Source organism: Carettochelys insculpta, chromosome 3, assembly GCF_033958435.1.
Source record: "Carettochelys insculpta isolate YL-2023 chromosome 3, ASM3395843v1, whole genome shotgun sequence".
Classification (NCBI taxonomy): domain Eukaryota; kingdom Metazoa; phylum Chordata; order Testudines; family Carettochelyidae; genus Carettochelys; species Carettochelys insculpta.
In genome coordinates, this window is record NC_134139.1 from 144,163,269 (window position 1) to 144,182,138 (window position 18,870).

Genomic DNA, 18,870 nt, shown 5'->3' on the forward strand with positions numbered 1-18,870 from the left:
TTTTCCGACAAAATCCCAGTTTTGCTGGAAAACACTCTTGTGTAGACATAGCCTTACTGTCAAAGTGATTTAAAAAGTTAAGGTTTTGTTACTACAGCTCATACCATACACCTGAGAACAATATAAACAAGTTCAGGTGGCAAAAAAATAAGTATTTGCTATAAATTAATATTTGTAAAGTGACAAATGTGGCATAATTTACTTAATTTATATCACGATACTCTGTAATTAACACATTTTATAGGAAATGTAGAAGTATAAGATATCAAAACTACTACATTAGGAGAAGGAGGGGAAAAGTGGAATTAAACTCACAATAGACTTCAATTTTAATGTTTATCAATGCAAAACTAAAGCACTTACCAATATGCAAGAGATATGAATAATCCTTCAAAATGGTGTCTATTCTCAGTTTACCATCTTGATAGTCAGCTATTACCATTTCTGAATTCATGTCCTTGCACAGAAAACAAAATTACTTCAATTTAAATTTCCAATGCTCTTTGGGCACATGAACAATGCTGAAGAGCTCATAGAACATACTTGCCCATATGTTCTACAACATTTTTTTTTTCTTTTGATAAAATGAATTTACCTTTTGTTTAGTATATATGACAACAGTGACCAAATAATCTGTTTGGAACCAATCGTAGCTGTAAAATATTAAGAAAATGGAGTTATTTTTATGGGCAATTTTTAAGTAAACCTTTCTATGAAATAGCACACAAAAGATACACATTTTATATCCTGAAGAGAAGTTGAAAATGGATTATTTTAAGGAAGGATATTCAAATATTAAAAGAGGAATTCCAGTTTCCTCACCATTTGTGTTTTTTCCACCACTAGTTAATCAGATTATTAGAAATTATGATTTAACAAGAAAGTGCACAAGCTTTGTGTTAACTGTATGAATGTTTTTATAATTGCACATGACTGGTTTAAGGAAACTGATTATTGATGACAGGCATTTGAATCAAGCGAGCAGTTCCTTCTTTGGATGCACAGAAGTCATTTAAGAGGACTCTTTCAGTGAATAGTTATTACTACTCTCGCCTATTTTCATTGCATATTCATCTTGTCCCCCTTCTAGGATGGGAGGGCTCCATATTAGATATACAATATGTCCAAGTATCAGATATACACATTTGAGTTTAATCTGACATCATGCCCATCTTTTAGACTTATAGATGGGTAATACAATAAAGCCCTGAAACTTACTGAAAATGAGATTGTTTGGAAGTAGCTTACATAGTTCTTTTCACAGTTTGTCTGAAGGGTCCATCAAGGTTAATCTTCCGGGGCTCGATTTCGCACATCTAGTATGGACACGCAAAACTGAACTCTCAGGGGTCCCAGTCGACCCCTGTACTCCTCTTGAGACATAAGGAGTAAGGAAGGTCAACCAGACAAACTCTCCTGTCAACCTTCCCCTGTACAGACAGATAAGTTAGCCAAGAGCAGATATGTTGATTTTAGCTATGCGATTGGTGTAGCTAGAACTGTGTATCTGTGGTCGACTTTCTTAGTCTAGTCTAGGACTTAGCCTGAGTTGCCTTCTCTTCCACATTTCCTACAACCTCCATACCAATGACAGAATTCACAAGTTACGTCAGAAACCCTGGAGGTGGACTAGGAGAAGGGAAACACTGAAGAGGTTGAGGGAATGGAATCTATCCCAAACTGCAAACAGTGCAGAGGATCTCAAAACAGCCTTCTCTAGTCACTGTTCCTTGGGCTTTAGCCATTAGATCAAAGTAGTTGGAGTCCCACTGGCTGCTTCATGTATAAGCCGTGTTCTTTTCCCATTCTACACTGGTCCACATGGAGCCAATCTTCTCTTCTGCTGCAGAACTGCATCAATTCTGCTACGCAGGTAATCTCCATGGCATCACACTCTTGTCAGTCTAGTTCAGAATATATACCGCACTTATCCATCAGCCTTTAAAAATTTACCATCAGAAAATAATTTCATATTTTACCAAAATTAATACTGGGTATTGTCCAAATGTAGGAAAATTCAGGCCAGTAATATTTATTGCACTATTGAAAAAACACTAATGGTGAGGAATCCAGACTGAAGAAATAACTTTATATTCATACAGGAGGCAGCACAGGACAGAATCTAGCGGCACTGTTCTCTATTCTCTCATGTTTGTATGGCTCATTTAAGTTAACCGAACATGAGTTTCCCTACCTGTAAAATGGCACGTTACACATCCACCTATATAAAGCATTCTGAAATTTATGGATTAGAGAGTCCTCTGCATTTGCTAACAGTATACACTATATTACAAAATGTGTACAAAAAGCATACTACAAAATATAAATACCTTGGAGTTAAGTCTTTGGAAGAAGAACCGGATATTTGATTTTTAGGAAACATGCCTACGAAAAAACCCAAAATAAAAAACAATTCATTAATGCATTTACCCACTGAAGAATGTTAACATCTATTCCTAGTTTCAATGAAATCCAGAAAGCTTTAAAATTAAATGAATGCAATAACTACAGCTCCCCTATACGTAGTGTTTGCATATTCATTGTTAATCAGGCTATCAAGCTTTCTAGTAATTGGTCAGGGGAAATGAATTTCTAGCCTCCAAAAAAACTAGCTTCCACTTCACACACTTGATTTCCATTCAACTGGCACACTTGTGTGCGTGCATGCACACACACACACACACACACACACACACACACACACACACGCATGTACACTCCTTGGTGTACAAGCCTCTTACATTGGAATTGGCACGTGTTTGTAAAATATCCCTCTGGGAAACCAGTGCTGCGTAACTGTAGTTTTCCTTATTAGCATATTCTTAACTTATATTTCACTTTTATTTTCAAACCATTAGAATGCTGGCCCCAGCAAACACAGTTGTTTACAGATTTCCAAACATAAAACAAAAATAAAGTAAAAATGACTTAAGTTATGTAACTTAATGTCATATACTAATTCAGCTTGACCATCACTAAGCCAAGTGAAGACTTTCAGGCATTTAAATGCTGCTTCACACTAAGCATCCTGCTAGAGATCTTTGCAGTATATTCAGCTAGCTGCTTTTATAAACCACTTTCACTTTAATGTTCTTCTACTTTTTAATCTTAGCATCCTTGACCAAAAAGTCTTAGAGACAAATAGAACAACTGCTATTCAGTTTGTTTGTAGAGAAAACTATTCTGACCTGTAACAGAGAGTAACATTCAGGCAACAGTCTGAACTGAGAACACAGGTTAATGTGCTTTGAATTCTCCCTCAAACAATGAGGCTAAAAAGAAGCTTAAGTATGTCACTGCGGACATGGAAAAAAATGAACAGCCTGAAATGTTATGTGGTGGAGGGCAGGATTTCTAATAGAACACATGAGGCAGAATGGTAAGAACATAGTTGGGAAGGAACAGTAAGTACTGTGGACAGCTGCTTATTATGGAAACAAAAGCAGGGATTCTATGCCAGGCAAGGCCACTCCCTAAGTCACCAATGTGATCTTTTCCTGAAATTAGTTTGATGTATAGCCAATTCTTTTTTTTTAAGCACTTTCATGATAAGAACAGAGATTGCTCTGATATATCATGCTTTCCTTTCTGACTGAGCTACCTATTGATTTTTAAATTAAAACCATGTGAACAAGAGATAGTTATGCATACAGGAGAGGGATCAGTAACTAGAAAATGTATTCATTTTCCCCTTTAAACCACTGATCATCTAAACAGGCTGCCTGGTTCAACCAGGTGTTTGCATAAATTACTGGGCGAAATTAATCTGTTTAATGCAGAAGATCAAACTACTAGATTATAAGAGTTTCTTCTGTCCTCACAAACTTCTGAGTAACCTAGGAGAGACCATCATGTGCTAAATAAGTGCAAATCCTTATACAGGTTGAGCCTCTATAGTTTGACACTCCCGGGACCTGACCAGTGTCGAACGATAGATTTTGCTGGATGATGGGAGGTCAATATTGTCTAGCAGCATTACCAGCCCTCCATTGGTTACTGGGCTCTAAGAAGACATTTAGGGGTAAGTTACAGTTCTATAAGAGCACAGAAACACTGTGCACCAGGAGGGGTGGATGGAAACAAACGTTATGGGACAGTGGAAAACTTGGCTACATTCATGATAAGTGGTTGTTCGGCTAACTAAAATCATGTCAAATTAAAGGATGTTGCTGGACTAGAGAGGTTCTAGTACTCTGATTCTAAACTGTGTGCGCGCCTGTCTGTCCATTTGTCACAGGTGATACAGCAGCTGCAACAGCAGACTAGTGGCTAAAAAGCATACTCCTCCAAAAGGACGACTATCATCCTTCTAGTAAATCTGAGGCTTGCTCCCAATTGAAACACTGATACCATATTGTTAAAACACATCATCACAACATGGGCGGAGGGGAGGGGGATCAGATTCCAGTGATTAAAATTAGAGACAACATCTTCATAGTTCAGAAATTATAAAATTGTGAAGTTTATAAATACTCCAAGAAAAAAAATAGCAATTATTCTATGGTATTTGGGGGTTCTCGAAAATATCTTTTGCTGTGAACTAAAAGATCATTCAAATGCTGGTCTCACTGGCAAAAAAACAGATCAAGTTTCTCTAACTCCATGTATGAATTTGTCCAGATTACAAATGAAGCTATAGCAAGAACAGTATTTTTAAAACCACTTAAGAAAATAAAGCATTACCACATTAACCTTGACCTAATTATGTTTATGTAACACAGTTTTTAATCCAAAATAATCTTACAATTGAGACATTTGTAAAAACAGATTTTTTTTTTTTTTTTTTTTTTTTTTTAAACAACTCTGCACTTCACATGGACTAAATTATCTATCCTTTTCTACCAAACCTGACTACACCACACTGGAATACTTTTGTTCACAATAATTACTACTTTACAAGTACTATATTGTCATTGTCTTCAATAAGTGTATCCATTGTGTAAGCTACTTTTCAACTTGCATGATAGTGCAACATATGTAGTATTATTGCAATCATATGCCTTAATGGATATCATTTGAGATGTCTGGCATGACTATAACAAGCCATAATTCAGCTGGCAGGAGGTAGGGCACTGGCAAAAGAGCATATGGACGAATACAGCCACATCCAAACCTTATGCTCCAAAGAACAAAATGGCACAGGAAGGCTGATGAACAGTTAACTTTTTATCACTAAACCTGGGATTACTCCCTTTTTTCACTTCCAGTTTAAAAGTCCCACAGCATTTTCTAACAAGAGTTGTTGATAAACTTTATAGTCCAACCAATGTTCTGCATCATAATAAAACAGGTTTCAAAGGCTGAGAATAAACTAATTACAGCAATCCCCACAACCAGCAGTTCCTCAAACATGAAATTTGAGTACACACAAGTCGTCTTCTGTATACCTGTTCCACAAATGTGACGCCAACTGCCTTGAGTATAGATGAGTCACCACAGCCCAAATATTGAGCACATGCATGGTTAGCTGCTGCCATATTGTCTTGCAGACTGTCATCAGAATGATTCACGGGCCAACATGTGAGAAGCAACTTCTGTCTCCCTTCTTCTTCACTTGGCTGCCATGGCCTTCAGTCATAGAAATTTACACTCTGCCTTTGTGCTTCTCACATTACAGTTTTTGTCATATTTTATTTTCAATTTTTGTGGAAATTAGTGATAATAAATTGAATACAATAATTATCTGAATGATTGAATTAACCAAATTCCGCAAAAGCGTGTAACCAAGGGTGTGAGCAGTGAAAGTGTTTCTAGTATTGCCAGGATGGCAAGCAGACTGATTCTTTGGAAGATAAATTAAAAGTTCTTGAAAAGCTTGCAAGATGAAAGTAATTGGCTGTGCCAAAACTACAAAAATTACTTCGAAGTTGCTTACTTTAAAATAAGCAACTTTGAAATTGAGAGTCTACACAAACCCTACTTCGAAGTAGGGCACTACTCCATTCCCGGAGTACATACTCCACTCCTTCGAAGTAAAGGAAAATGTGCGTAGACTCTCTGGTGGCTAACTTCAAAGTTAATGATTAGTAGTGGCTAACTGGAAAGTAAGTTCCTAGTGTAGACACACCCATTGTGCTGTTGGGCATTTCTTCAGTATTAATGAATCTACGATTTGTACAATAAATATTAGGAAACAACTTTCTAGCTAGAGCAGAGATGGGCCAATGCCAGCCCATGGTTTGGATCTCGTCCACCAAAGCTAGTCCCTGGCAGGCCCCCAACTCTATATTTTTCTGTGCCTCCACTGGTCTCAGGCAAGTGCAGCTCTCATTGGCCACAGATAACCATTTGCGGCCAATGGTAGTGGCAGAGAGCAGCATGGTCCTGGACACCACTTCCTGCCACTCCCACTGGACACAAATGGTAAATCTGCCATCACCTAATGCCTGTGCAGGCACAGGTAAACATAGCAGCTGTGGTCTGCCAGGGACTATTCCTGGACATCCATCCCTTTTTTATTGACCATCCCTGACCCAGGGGGATATTTAAGTATTAGAAAAAGGCTTGCAAAGATGGTTGTGGAATCCCTCTCTTTGGAAGTTTTTACAAATGAGTTAAACTGATCTATCGAGAATAGTGTAGGTTTAAACATAACAAAAACAACAGAAATGTAGCACTTTAAATACTACCAAATGATTTATTCGGTGATGAACTTTAATGGGACAGACGCATTTTAACAGATCAATCTCATTTCGAGTACAGACTGACATTTATAAGTACAGAGGACCAAAAAAAACTGCAATAAAAACTGAAATCAAATAGGACTGAAAGGGGGCAGAGGGGTGGGGGATGTTAAGTGTCCTGTCTGAGATAATTATGAGCATCAAAGGAAGGGAAGCAGTCCTTGTAATGCATGAGATAACTGATGTCTCGGTTCATACCACATGTTAATGTGTCAAATTTGAATATGAATTCCAATTCACAACTTTCTTGCTGTAATCTGTTTTTAAATTCACTGTGCTCTAGACACAAATTCTCAGGTCTTTAACAAAATGACCCACTCCACTGACATGTCCACTGACCAGCTTCTGTACACTGAATTTCTTAATGTCTGCTCTGTGTCCATTTACTCTTTGGCAAAGGTTTTGCCCAGTCTGTTCAATGTACATAGTGGCAGGGTGTTAGCACAAAAGGGCATACATAATGTTGCTGGAAGTGCATGAAAATGTGCTTTTGATCTCGCATCTACCATGGTTAGATCCAGTGATGGCACTCCCAGAATAAGTATGTGGACAAACAACAAGAAGTCCTGTGGTACCTTATAGATTAACAGATATTTTGGAGCATAAGCTTTCTTGGGCAAAGACCTGCTTCATCAGATGCATGAGATGCTTGTGCATCTGATGAAGCAGATCTTTGCCCATGAAAGCTTATGCTCCAAAATATCTGTTAGTTTATAAGGTGCCACAGGACTTCTTTTTGTTCTCGAAGATACAGATTAACATGGCTACCTCTCTGATATATGTATGCAAAGTTGGCAGCGGGGTTTGTTGCCAGGAAAAGTTCCAGGATCAGTATTATGGTGGTTTTGTTCATCCTGCTTCAGCACAGAAAATTACAACCTCCCCAAGGTCCATTACAGCCTTACATTTGTACAATAAGCATTAACACTACAAAAATTTCACATTAAAATTTATGCCAAGAGATTTAGGGTTCAGAACCATCTTTCTCTGGTGTTCCTGGACTATGATCCACCTCCCAGTCAGAAAGGTAATTGAACAATTCACTATTTTTATGAATTTTTGTTAACATATTGGTGATCTCATTAAGAGGTCAAGCTGCAATGAAATATGTCTTTTCCAATTATCTGGGCAAATAAAATGGGATTTTGAGGTACCAAACCCTATTTTTCCTTGGCCCATGACTCATTTGTATTTCCAGTCATACTGTTTCTGAACAGGACAAATTTCACAACTCAGAGGAAGCTAAACACAAGTTAACAGCAACGAAGGGTCCTGTGGCACCTTATAGACTAACAGAAAATTTTTGAGCATGAGCTTTCGTGAGCACAGACTCACTTCATCAGATGCATCTGATGAAGTGAGTCTGTGCTCACGAAAGCTCATGCTCAAAAATTTTCTGTTAGTCTATAAGGTGCCACAGGACCCTTCGTTGCTGTTACAGATCCATACTAACACGGCTACCCCTCCAATAAATGTTACATATGGTAATTATGGGTCATTTAAGAACTGTGAAGTCAGACTGCTCACTATAAAAAAAAGTGTCATGGTTTTGACAAAATGTTTGGCATTGTAAAGATGCCCTCCTCCCCGCACCACACAGAATTAATAATCCAATACACATAACTGGTAATTGCATTCTGTGCAAATTCACAGATGAGAGCAACCAGGTTTAATATTACTGTAAACTCTTTCACATCTGGCAGCCCCTGGACCATAAGGTTGCTGCATATTCAAATATTCTGGACAACAGAGAGATATATCTAGCAATGCATAACAGTGAAGAAAAACAAGATTAGGTATTAACAAAAAAAAAATCTATGAAGAGTACTTTACCAACAACAGTCTTATTGTACACTGTAAACTTTTACTATGTTGGCTGTATTGATTTGTATTTACTTTCACTATACTGTACTTATGGAAAACATAACTAAAATTTACTTATTGTTAAAATACCAGTTATTTGAGAGTTCTGGATGATAGAATGCCAGTTAAGAGAGAGTTTACTGTATATATGTTTACTGAAGATATTTACACAAACACCAAACTTTCATTTTTGTATTACAGTGAACCCTCAACATGAGCGATTTAGAGTTGCACTAAACACGCAATAATGCCAGTTAAGTGCAACTCAAAATCCTGCTCCCCTCGCTCAACCACACGCGGTCCCAGTTCAACCCCCACTGGCCCCCCTCACCACCCATGCATGGCTCTGGCTAAAACCCCTCCTCCACCCCAGTTCATACTGACCCCAGCCCAGCTCACCACCCCTGCTCATCCCCCCTGCCCTGGTTCAAACCCCCCACATGCAGCTCTGGTTCAACTGGCCCCCCCCCGCCCTGGTTCACCCTCACCACCCAGCTCCGGCTCACCACTCCTCATGCCTCTCACATGCAGCTCCAGCTCCATGCTGCCCCCCTGCCAAACACCCATCCTCCACCCCAGTTCAAACCCCCTGCGTGCAGCTCCAGCTCTCCCCCACACCCAACTCTAGTTCAAGCCCCCTACCCCGGTTCAAACCACCGTGGCCTGGCTCTGGCTCCCCACCCAGGTTCAACCGCCCCTCCCAAGCATGGCCCTGGCTCAACTCCACCCCCGCCCCTCTGCAGCCCTAGCCCACCCCAGGTTTGACCCCCCTGCCCCATCCCACAGCCCCAACCTACCACCAGGCTTAACCCTTCCCCACTGCTCCCTCCCCCCCCGAACCCCAGGACTTACCTTTCAAAAGCAGCTATAGGTGCTCCTGCGGCTTCCCCAGCTGCAGAATGTGCATTCCGCAGGGGAAAAAAGCCACCCCCGCCTTATGAAAAATTCCAGTTACGCAAGGGTGTGTGGGGACAGAACCCTCACGTAAAATCGAGGCACTACTGATGTAAATTGAGACATTACAAATACTACCCAAGAGGGGAAAAGCATCTGTTAGGTGGCGTTACAAAACCAAGACAGAAAGAACATTCAGCACAAAGCAACAGCATGAAAGATAATATGTAAGCAGGAAATAAGAAATGGGAACAAGAGGAGAGAGAATCATTCAAGTAGCAAAATGAGCAGATGCAAATAAACTGAGATGTCAAAGAAGAGTTCAAGACAATATTTATGACTGTAGTCATATTTACAGCCAGACACCAACCGAAATGTAGACTTCTCTAGGGTGAAATATTTTTCTGTGCTGAATTCATAAATCGTGCGTAGGATTTTTGTCAACTATAATTCTCAAAGCTGCACAACTGTCTCTCCCGCAAAAATACCACAGTTTGACATGGCTAATGCAAAGGCGCCCCAAATAGATGTTTACTTCTCGTATTCATTTCTTTGAATGTTCTTTAGTTTACATTTCAAACTCTTTACCATGTGGAGACTTACCATTTAAGAGTTTCTTCTCTTCAGGGAGAGCGCAGCAAGTCTCTACAAGGATGCAAGAAAGCTCAAAGTGACTAAAATACTTAACAGCTATTATGGTTAACACACAGTACTCAAATATATTTGACTAAAAAAGCTTGGGCCATGGAAAAGTAAGACAGAGTCAAGAATCAAGTTACAAAGGAGTCAAACAGATTAATCAGAATAACATTTCTCAAAGGTCAAGAAAAAGAACAGTTAAAATTAAATAATGTTCAGCTCTTCAGCTATTTTGTATACTGCACACAAAACATTTATATTTAAAAGAAAATTAAGATTTTACAGTAACTCCCTCAAAAGTTAGAATGTCAGAATTAAGGTTACCAGTATACTGAATGAGGCAGGGAGCCCATGGAAAAAATATTTGATTGTGTATTGAAGACATATGCATATACACAAGGAGGATGAATTATAGTTGCATGGCAGACTACAGGATCAACCCTGGGATGCAGCATATTGATCACAGATGGACTCTTCTGAGAATATTACCGCCAAACTAACAAGGCTCCACGGAGCATGCATGGAATCAAAAATTTTTGGCCAAATATTTTAGGCCAAACATGAAAAAAAAAGACACATCCTTGATGAAAGAGTGATTCAATGCCAAATTTCAAGACCTTGATCCAAAGCATGGAGGTACTAGAGCAGCAGTTTCCAACCTTTTCCAGACAGGGACCCATTTTCACAATTCAGGAAGACCTGATGACCCAAGGCAATTCAGAAATGGGGTTGGGGTGGGATGGGGGGAGAGCAGAGCCATAACTAGCTAATTTTGCACCTGAGGCAAGAATTTAAAATTGTGCCCCCTCATGTTTATATATTCATAATATTTATTTCATAGAAAAGAGGAAACATATTAATAAAATAATAACACTACATTCACCATGGTTAATCAGAGCTGCGGTGGTGGAAAGACACTCATCCCCAAACTGCTCCTTCCCATCTTAAACCCCACAATCAGGGGCTAGGGGAGTCACACTTGGGGCTAGGAGTCACTCAGGGGCTGCAGGGGGCTCAGGGAGTCACATTCAGAAGCTGGGAGGGGGCTAGGAGACATTCAGGGGCTGTAGGGGGCTAAGGGAGTCACACAGAGACTGCAGCGGGCTAGGAGAGACACATTCAGGGACTAGGAGTCACTCACGTGCTGGAGGGAGCTAGGGGAGGGACAGGGACCGCTACAGCTGGGAGTCAACTGGGGTGCAGAGCCCAGCTGTGGGAACCCCATCTCCTGCAGAGGCTGGAAGCCAGGGAGCTGATCAGCTCTACCCTCCCTCCTCCCCAGCCTCAGACTCAGGCCCCCCACCTTATCTGAGCTGGGCACTGCTCCTAAGATATGCAGTTCTCTGCCCTGAAGCTGAAATGGTTCTCAATGTATTTGATTGGCTTGACTGCCTGACAGCTGTTAATCCGTTTAGGAAGTTCAGAACCACTTCAGGAGTTTGAATGGCTTCTTAAGAGCCACCTATGGAACCACCCTGCCCAGCCCAGCCCGAGACCCTTTCGAAATGTAATTGTGACTTATGTTTGGGTCCCAACCCATAGGCTGAGAAACCCTGAACTAGAGCTTCTCAAATTCATATAAATTCAAATAAGAATTCATATATATTGCGTGCAAAACAATCCATTTTTTCTTCTAATTCTCAGAAACCACACAATTTTTGCTTCAACTCAAACACGGAAGCGTGAAGCAAACACCTAGCATTGAAAATTACAGCCCAAACTGTTAAACTTTGACAAAAAATACTCTGAGGGCTTGTCTACACTAGCTCCCTACTTCAAAAGGAGCATGGTAAGTAGGCTGTTGGGAGTTTATTAATGAAGTGCTGTGGTGCATATGTAGCACTTCATTAAGCAAATTCCCCCCAGCAGCAACTTCAAAGCGCCAGCTTGAGTCTAGCCATGGCTCACGTGCCGGTACTTCGAGGTGCCCAGGGTACTTCCAAGTCCCTTTACACAAAAGGGAGTCCCTTTACCTTTTACTTTGAAGTAGTGGCGGGTGAACCGCGGCTAGATGCAAGACAGCACTTCAAAGCTGCCGCGGGGGGTGGTGGTGGTGGTGATTGCTTAATGAAATTATGCATATGTACCACAGCACTTCATTAATAAACTCCCAACACCCTACTTACCATGCTCCTTTAGAAGTAGGGAGCTAGTGTTGACAAGCCCTGAGTGTCAAAAAAGTTTAAACAGTTTGGGCTATAATTTTCAATGCTAGATATTTGCTTCACACTTTCGTGTTTGAGTTTATGCAAAAATTGCACGGTTGCTTCTGAGAATGAGAAGAAAAAATGGATTGTTTTGCACATGATAAATATGAATTCTTACAACTACTTTGAGAAGCTCTAGTGCCTCTATGCTTTGGATCAATTGCAAATACTACCTTATAATGGGAAGCTTCAGGAAAAGGTAACTATAGGATAATCATGTCACCTATAATAAAGATAAGTATTTGGATTAAACATTCTAATTTAATGTTTGTTCTCAATATTTTTGAGGGTTGGAATCATTTTTCACTCTTCAGAACCTACAGGACAAACATTTCACTGTTGTGCACAAGTAGAAAAGTGCTCTTCTCATCTAAAACATTAGTTGAGCTAACCTTAAACAATTATTTTTACTGTTTTCACTAGATAACACCTTCAGATGCATGTTAAAAACATAATGGCTTTACAAGTTAAAGCTACAAAACGGTCCAGGCAGGTCCTAACCAAAGAAGCGCTGAATCACAATACAAACCATCCATCTTTCATAAGAACAGTATTTCTAGTCATCGTGCCATTTACATTTGGAAAACAAATTTGGTCCTGGAATTCCAGCACTGATCAGACCATAGGGCACTATTATTTATACAGCAAGGAGGTTAGGAACTGTAAAATCCCATACTGAGATAGTCTGTCTTAAAGAGTTCATAACCTACTGAAAAGGGAGTGGGGAAAGAGATTCAACATACAAAGAGGTCAGGCTGATGACTGGCATGTATATTTGCAAGTCCTGTTTTTAATATATTCAATTATTTATGTATTAAAATTATCCCCAAAGAATCATAGCATGTAACACAGGACTCAGCCATCCCTGACATGGGTGGCAAAGGTGGCGCAGGAGCTGATTTTCATCTGCACACAAGGCAGGACCACAGCTTCGCCCATGCCCCCCAAGCAGCCAGGAGCTTGCTCCAAGCCAGGCCACCTGTGTATTAACAAAAGACCAGCTAATGTTACAAACCACCACATAAACAGTAAAGTTCGGCAGCTTAATTTATTAATGAAGCTGTGTAAGTAGGACTACTAGTGTATCAAAAGTATCACTGGCACGCCTGGATCCCATGCTATATTTTTTTCTACAATATTTGCACAGGCCACATGCATGTCTATGTAGAATCAACGTACATGCTTACAAATAAGTACTACCTTTTTTAAGATGGACAAGAAAGTAGTAGTGAAGGAATTTACCCATTCTACGGAATACAGTATAATTTAATAAAAATTAGTGCACTACTAATTTACCAATTTCAACAGCTAGATTAAAAACCGCAGAAGTGTTCTGTTAACATTAGTTTAGATTTTAAAACTAGCTAACTCTTCTCCACCCTGTGTAGCTGCTCTCCTGCAATAACTTAGCAATGATGTTCAATGACAGGCTTGTCTGTAGAAACAGACAATTTTAAAGTTTTCACGATATTTGTGAACAGCAAATTTAATGCCCTTCTCCAAGAGCATTTCAAATAGAAAGCTGATTCTAAGAGATGTTCTACAAGGAAACAAAACAGACCATGCAACTGAAGTAATCAAGCATCTCTGATTTCAAGTACAGGAAACCCTCCAGTCACACAGGGGCTGCATTCTTGCAACCCCCACATAACTCAAATTTTCACGCAAGTCGAGGGGAGACGGGAACCAGGCTGCTGCCTGGTTCCCAGCTCCCCAGGCTTGCAGAAGTCAGAAACTGACCAGTCCATGAGCCTCCCCACCACTTTCTAGGCTCAGGAAATTGAGCAGGATTTACTGTATGTCAAAAATTGCTCAAAAGAGAGCTACACAACAATAATTGTTCCTAAAAATTCAATGAATAACTGCAATCTATTTTCCTGCATGTGTGTTTAATTTTAAAGAGCAATAGTTAATGTGCTAAATGCCATCTCATCTGTGAGTGCTCTAATCTCTCTTCACAACTGTGTAACACACACAATAGCTATCTATATTATCATTCTCTAGTAAACTGTAATAAAACTAGAAGAGGTTTTAATATTGCCCTTTGCTGCCGAGGCAGCAGTACTTTAATTACTCAAACTGTGATCAGAGCTGAACTCTGAATTGACTAGAAAAATATCATTAACTTCACAATGAAACGGCTTTTGGCAAGAGTTTTCTCAACTATGTATACCTTTCACACATTTTGGCTGTGTCTACACTTGCATTCCTCTTTTGAAAAGGGGCATGCAAATGAGGGAAATTGATAATGCAAATAAGGCGCAGATTTACATATCTGGTGCCTTATTTGCATATTCTTTCAAAAGACTTCTTTTGAAAGAAGAAAAGCAGTGTGGATGCAGCTCTTTCCAAAGTAAACTATCTTCAAAACAACCCTTCTTCCCATATAAAAAGGGAAGAAGGGTCCTTTCAAAGATGGAGTTTACCTTCGAAAGAGCTGCTCTCCGCTGCTTTTCTTCTTTCAAAAGAAGCTCTTTTGAAAGAATAAGCAAATAAGGCACCAGATATGTAAATCTGTACCTCATTTGTATTTTCAATTTCCTTCGTTTACATGCCTCTTTCAAAAGGGGAATGCAAGCGTAGACATAGCCTTAAAGGCCTAAGCTACGCTTCTTGCTAACTAACTAAGGCTGTGGCAACCCTAGCATCCCCCTTTTGAAAGGGGGATGCTGATGAGCCACTTCACCAGATGCTAACGAGGCACTACCATGCATATGCAGAGCCTCATTAGCATCTGCTGAAGTGGCTCATTAGCATCCCCCTTTCGGAAGGGGGATGCTAGTGTAGCCACGACCTTATTGAAGAGAACAGCAACGTAATCTTTTGCTATGGTAGTCTACATTGAGTAAAGATTTTTCTCTCCAGAAGGAAGTGGCTGCTTTTGAAAAGTTTTTTCATTCTATTCACTTATTTAAAATAAAAGACTGTCATATTTTAAAAGTCAAAGTTAACCTTGACTGAAGAGTACTTATCAGATCTCACAGCAGCAATTCGTGGAAACCAGATCCATTAATGCTACATACTTTCAATGACAAACATTCAGCAAATATACTCTGATCTATTTTAAAGTAAAATATTTAACATTTCGTTCTTTTAAAGAAATAGACAAGTCCGTTACTTTCATACCAGTGGCCCACTCAAAGCAAAGTCCTATGCTGAAGATATTGTTTAGGACAAGCTTTCAGCATGTCATTGTGGCATAAGTAAAGGGAAAAGCCAACAAAGCCCAGGAAAGAAATGGCACTGGAGTGAACAGATGAGTGGCCACAGCTGTTTAAGACGAAGACCTATCAGGTGGGTTGACAAACAAAGTTTCTACGTCACCCACTGCTGTCTGAAATTCTTTTCACTTCCAGCTGCATCCCTCCCACTCCAAGAAGTTTAGATTGTAACTGATTCAACAGATATCACTGAGGTTGGTTTATATTTAATTAAATCAATCTACTTCTGAAAACATCATTAAACATTGCTATAAGTGGCAGCAAGTCATCTGTCACAGATCAGCTCCATTAGAAATTTTGTTATATTTTTAAACATGGGGGGTCATTCATACATATTATTGTGCTTAAGTACAAAACTACACAGGAGAATAACCACATCGCACTGAAACAGTTTCCTCCTTTCTCCTCCATTAGACACACAGCATACAGTCAGTTAAACTATATGGCTAGGGCCCTACCAAATTCATGGTCCAATGCAGTCAATTTATACTTGTAGAATTTTTAAATGGTAAAATGTATGATTCCAATTTTTAAATCTCAAATGTCATGGTGTTGTAAATGTAGGGTCCTAACTCAGAAAGGAGTTGTGAGACTGGTTACAAAGTTATTGTAGTGGGGGTTGTGGTGTTGCTACCCTCACTTCTATGCTGCAGGTGGTGGCACTGCCTTTAGAACTGGGCAGCTGGAGACTGGTGAGATCTGGGCTCCTGGCCAGCAGTCAAGACAGAGCCACCACCAGGATCAGCAGTGCAAAAGTAAGGTAATCATAACATTGCTAATTTTATCTGTGCTTCTGCCTGAAGAGCTGAGTCCTCAGTTATCAGCCACCATTCTCTGACTCTGAAAGTTATACAAAAATGAGAGTAGCTACACCATAATATCCCTAAAATAATCCTGCTACCCTCCCCACAACTCCCTTTTGAGTCAGGCTGCCTATTTGAAAAATGCTGGTTTCACCGTGAAATCTTTCAGATACAGGGTAAAAGCATACAGAAGACCAGATTTCATGGCCCATGACACATTTTTCATAGCCGTGAATATGGTAGGGCCCTACAGATTTAACTTACATAAGGTCTAATAAGTACTCCTCATATCCCGATTACAATGCTTGCTAGTATTCTTTACAAGGATGTAGAAATGAAGGAGCATACTACGTATTCTCATACAGGTAGTCCCCGACCTACAAATGGGTCACATTCCGAACACCTGGTCATAACTCAATCTGGCCGTAAGTCAGAAATACCCTTATACTGTAATCCCTCAAGGTATGTGAGGGTTGTGTACCTTCAGTTTCGCATAAATCAGGGAGGGCTTGGGTTGGGGCCCTGGGAAGGGGCAGGGAGGTTAAAGCAGGGGGGGACTGGGGAGGTTGAGCTGGGCAGAGGGGGGATTGGACAGAGGGTGAACCAGGGCAGAGGTGGATTGAGCTGGCAAAGGGGATAGAGCTCCTGCGCACACTGCTGCTGGCTGAGAGCCAGAGGCCCAAGCATGGGGGTGGGGGGTGAAAGCTGGGGCCACAGATGGGCTGAGCCAGGTGGGAGAGGAATTAAATTGTAGTGCAACAGGGCAGTGCGCTTGAGCAGGCGGTGTTGGGGGTGCTGGGTCCAGTCCATGGGGGTTGGGGCCAGGTGGGAGGAGTCAAAGCCTTGCTGTCGGGGGGTGGGGGGGTTGGGGCATGGGGCTTGGAGCCCCGTTCACGGAGGGCTGTAGGGGAGCCCCAGGTGTGCAGCTGGAGCCCCTTGCTGGAGGAAGTGAGCTGGGGCACATGGGGGGTGTGAGTGCTGGAGGTTAGTTGTAAGTACGAATGGTCGTAAATCGATGTATTTGTACATCGGGGGCCGCCTGTGTTTACTACTCAAAAACAGGGCTTGTTTTTAAGCTATTTTGCCTCTATATAGGCTGTTACTAGCCATTTGATCATTAGTAGAAGGCAGAAAGAACATACACAGACATTAAAGCCTCTGAGAATCCACACCAGCACTTTAAGACAACTTATGTATTTCATCCAGTGATCCAAAGCAACAATGATCAGTTTTAGATTTCCATAAGCAGAGCTGTTTTTGTGGAAGTGTGTGGCGGTACGACATACTGGCACCTCCTCAGCAGGGTTCTCATGGCTGGGGCTGTTTGCAGGGCTCAGCCCACCAGTCAGAAGCCAATCAGAGGGTTGCCAGAGCCCCCACCGGGCCCACAGCAGCACGGGGGCCAGGAGCCAGAGCCCCTGCTGGGCCCACAGGAGCATGGGGGCCAGGAGGCTGATGTGGGGCTGGAAGCCAGAGCCTCAGCTTGCCCTGCAGCAGCACGGGCTGGAGCCCCCACCACCTATTTGGCAGCCCCAGCCACGGGGAGCACAGGTAGGCAAACATTTTCTTGTGCTCCAATACCTGAGCATATTCAAACTGCCTAATAAAACACAAGAGTAAATTTTATGAAGTGTGACTCACAACTCGCATCTTGGGCTTTAAAAAACATTACCTAATAGAAATGCTCCATGCCAATGAATTAAGGCTTTCCACACTGCTGGGGCAGGATGTGGGGAAACCAAAAATAGCATCTTGTGATAAAAGAAGGTTCTGTGTCTGAACAGCTTCCTTCCCAGTGACTGACAAACAGGACCTAAACAGAGGAATACTAGATACAGAAGTCTGTGCTTACAATATAGCTCCATCTTTAGCCAGATGTCTTAAGGAAAGTCAAATATGGGTAACTAAATCTCCCTCACTTCAGAGGCCAAGTCCCAAACAACCTAGGGCTTTATGGTGTCCCAAGACTTCTAAATAATCTGATTTCTAATGTATTTTATTTTAAAATAATATTTCACATTATAAAATGGACCTGTAGTAGCAGCAACAGGTTTGAATGCCATTCTTCCAACCAGGCATTCCTTTAACATGGATTCATAATTGACCCAACGGTGAACCTGCAAGGAAGAAAAGAGTAGCTTTCAGATATGTAAGTACACTTATAATTCTGACTTTGTGTGTATGACAATATGTTGAGAAAATGAAGATCAAATTTTATTTTGGTAACTCAAATACACTTAAGATTTTTAGATGCTACATCAATCAATACAGGTGGGAGTACCAGGGCCACTGAGATTTTAGTACAGACCTAAGGACCTCTACTTAATCAGTTTATTTTAAAAGTTCAATTTGCTGCAATGGCTTTTGCACTGTGTGATTTAACATATAAGCTCCCAAGCTGTTGGCTTTGTTGGACATTTCTAGAAAAAAAGTTTAGCTTAGCTAATCCTTATGGCTTGTTTAATTAGTCAACCAGATTTAGACTCTACTACCCAAGTTTATGGTACAGAGAGCTGCAGAAAGAGAAACCTAGAGTTGCCAAGTATCAGAGAGGTAGCCA

General features: G+C 40.8%; 1 protein-coding gene across 2 annotated transcripts in view; it reads right to left on the bottom strand.

Annotated features, from left to right (window-relative positions):
* CYB5R4 (cytochrome b5 reductase 4) overlaps positions 1-18,870 on the bottom strand; it is a 71,725-nt gene that overhangs the window by 36,114 nt on the left and 16,741 nt on the right. For both annotated transcript variants that reach the window (XR_012644819.1, XM_074988858.1), the window contains exons 4-8: positions 18,343-18,427; positions 10,044-10,085; positions 2,331-2,385; positions 596-653; positions 364-457 (exon numbers count right to left, since the gene is read on the bottom strand). Coding sequence is in view for 1 of the 2 variants with exons in the window: in XM_074988858.1 (XP_074844959.1) it covers positions 364-457; positions 596-653; positions 2,331-2,385; positions 10,044-10,085; positions 18,343-18,427 (334 nt within the window). In the remaining variant the exon portion in view is untranslated. The remainder of the gene's footprint in view (positions 1-363; positions 458-595; positions 654-2,330; positions 2,386-10,043; positions 10,086-18,342; positions 18,428-18,870) is intronic.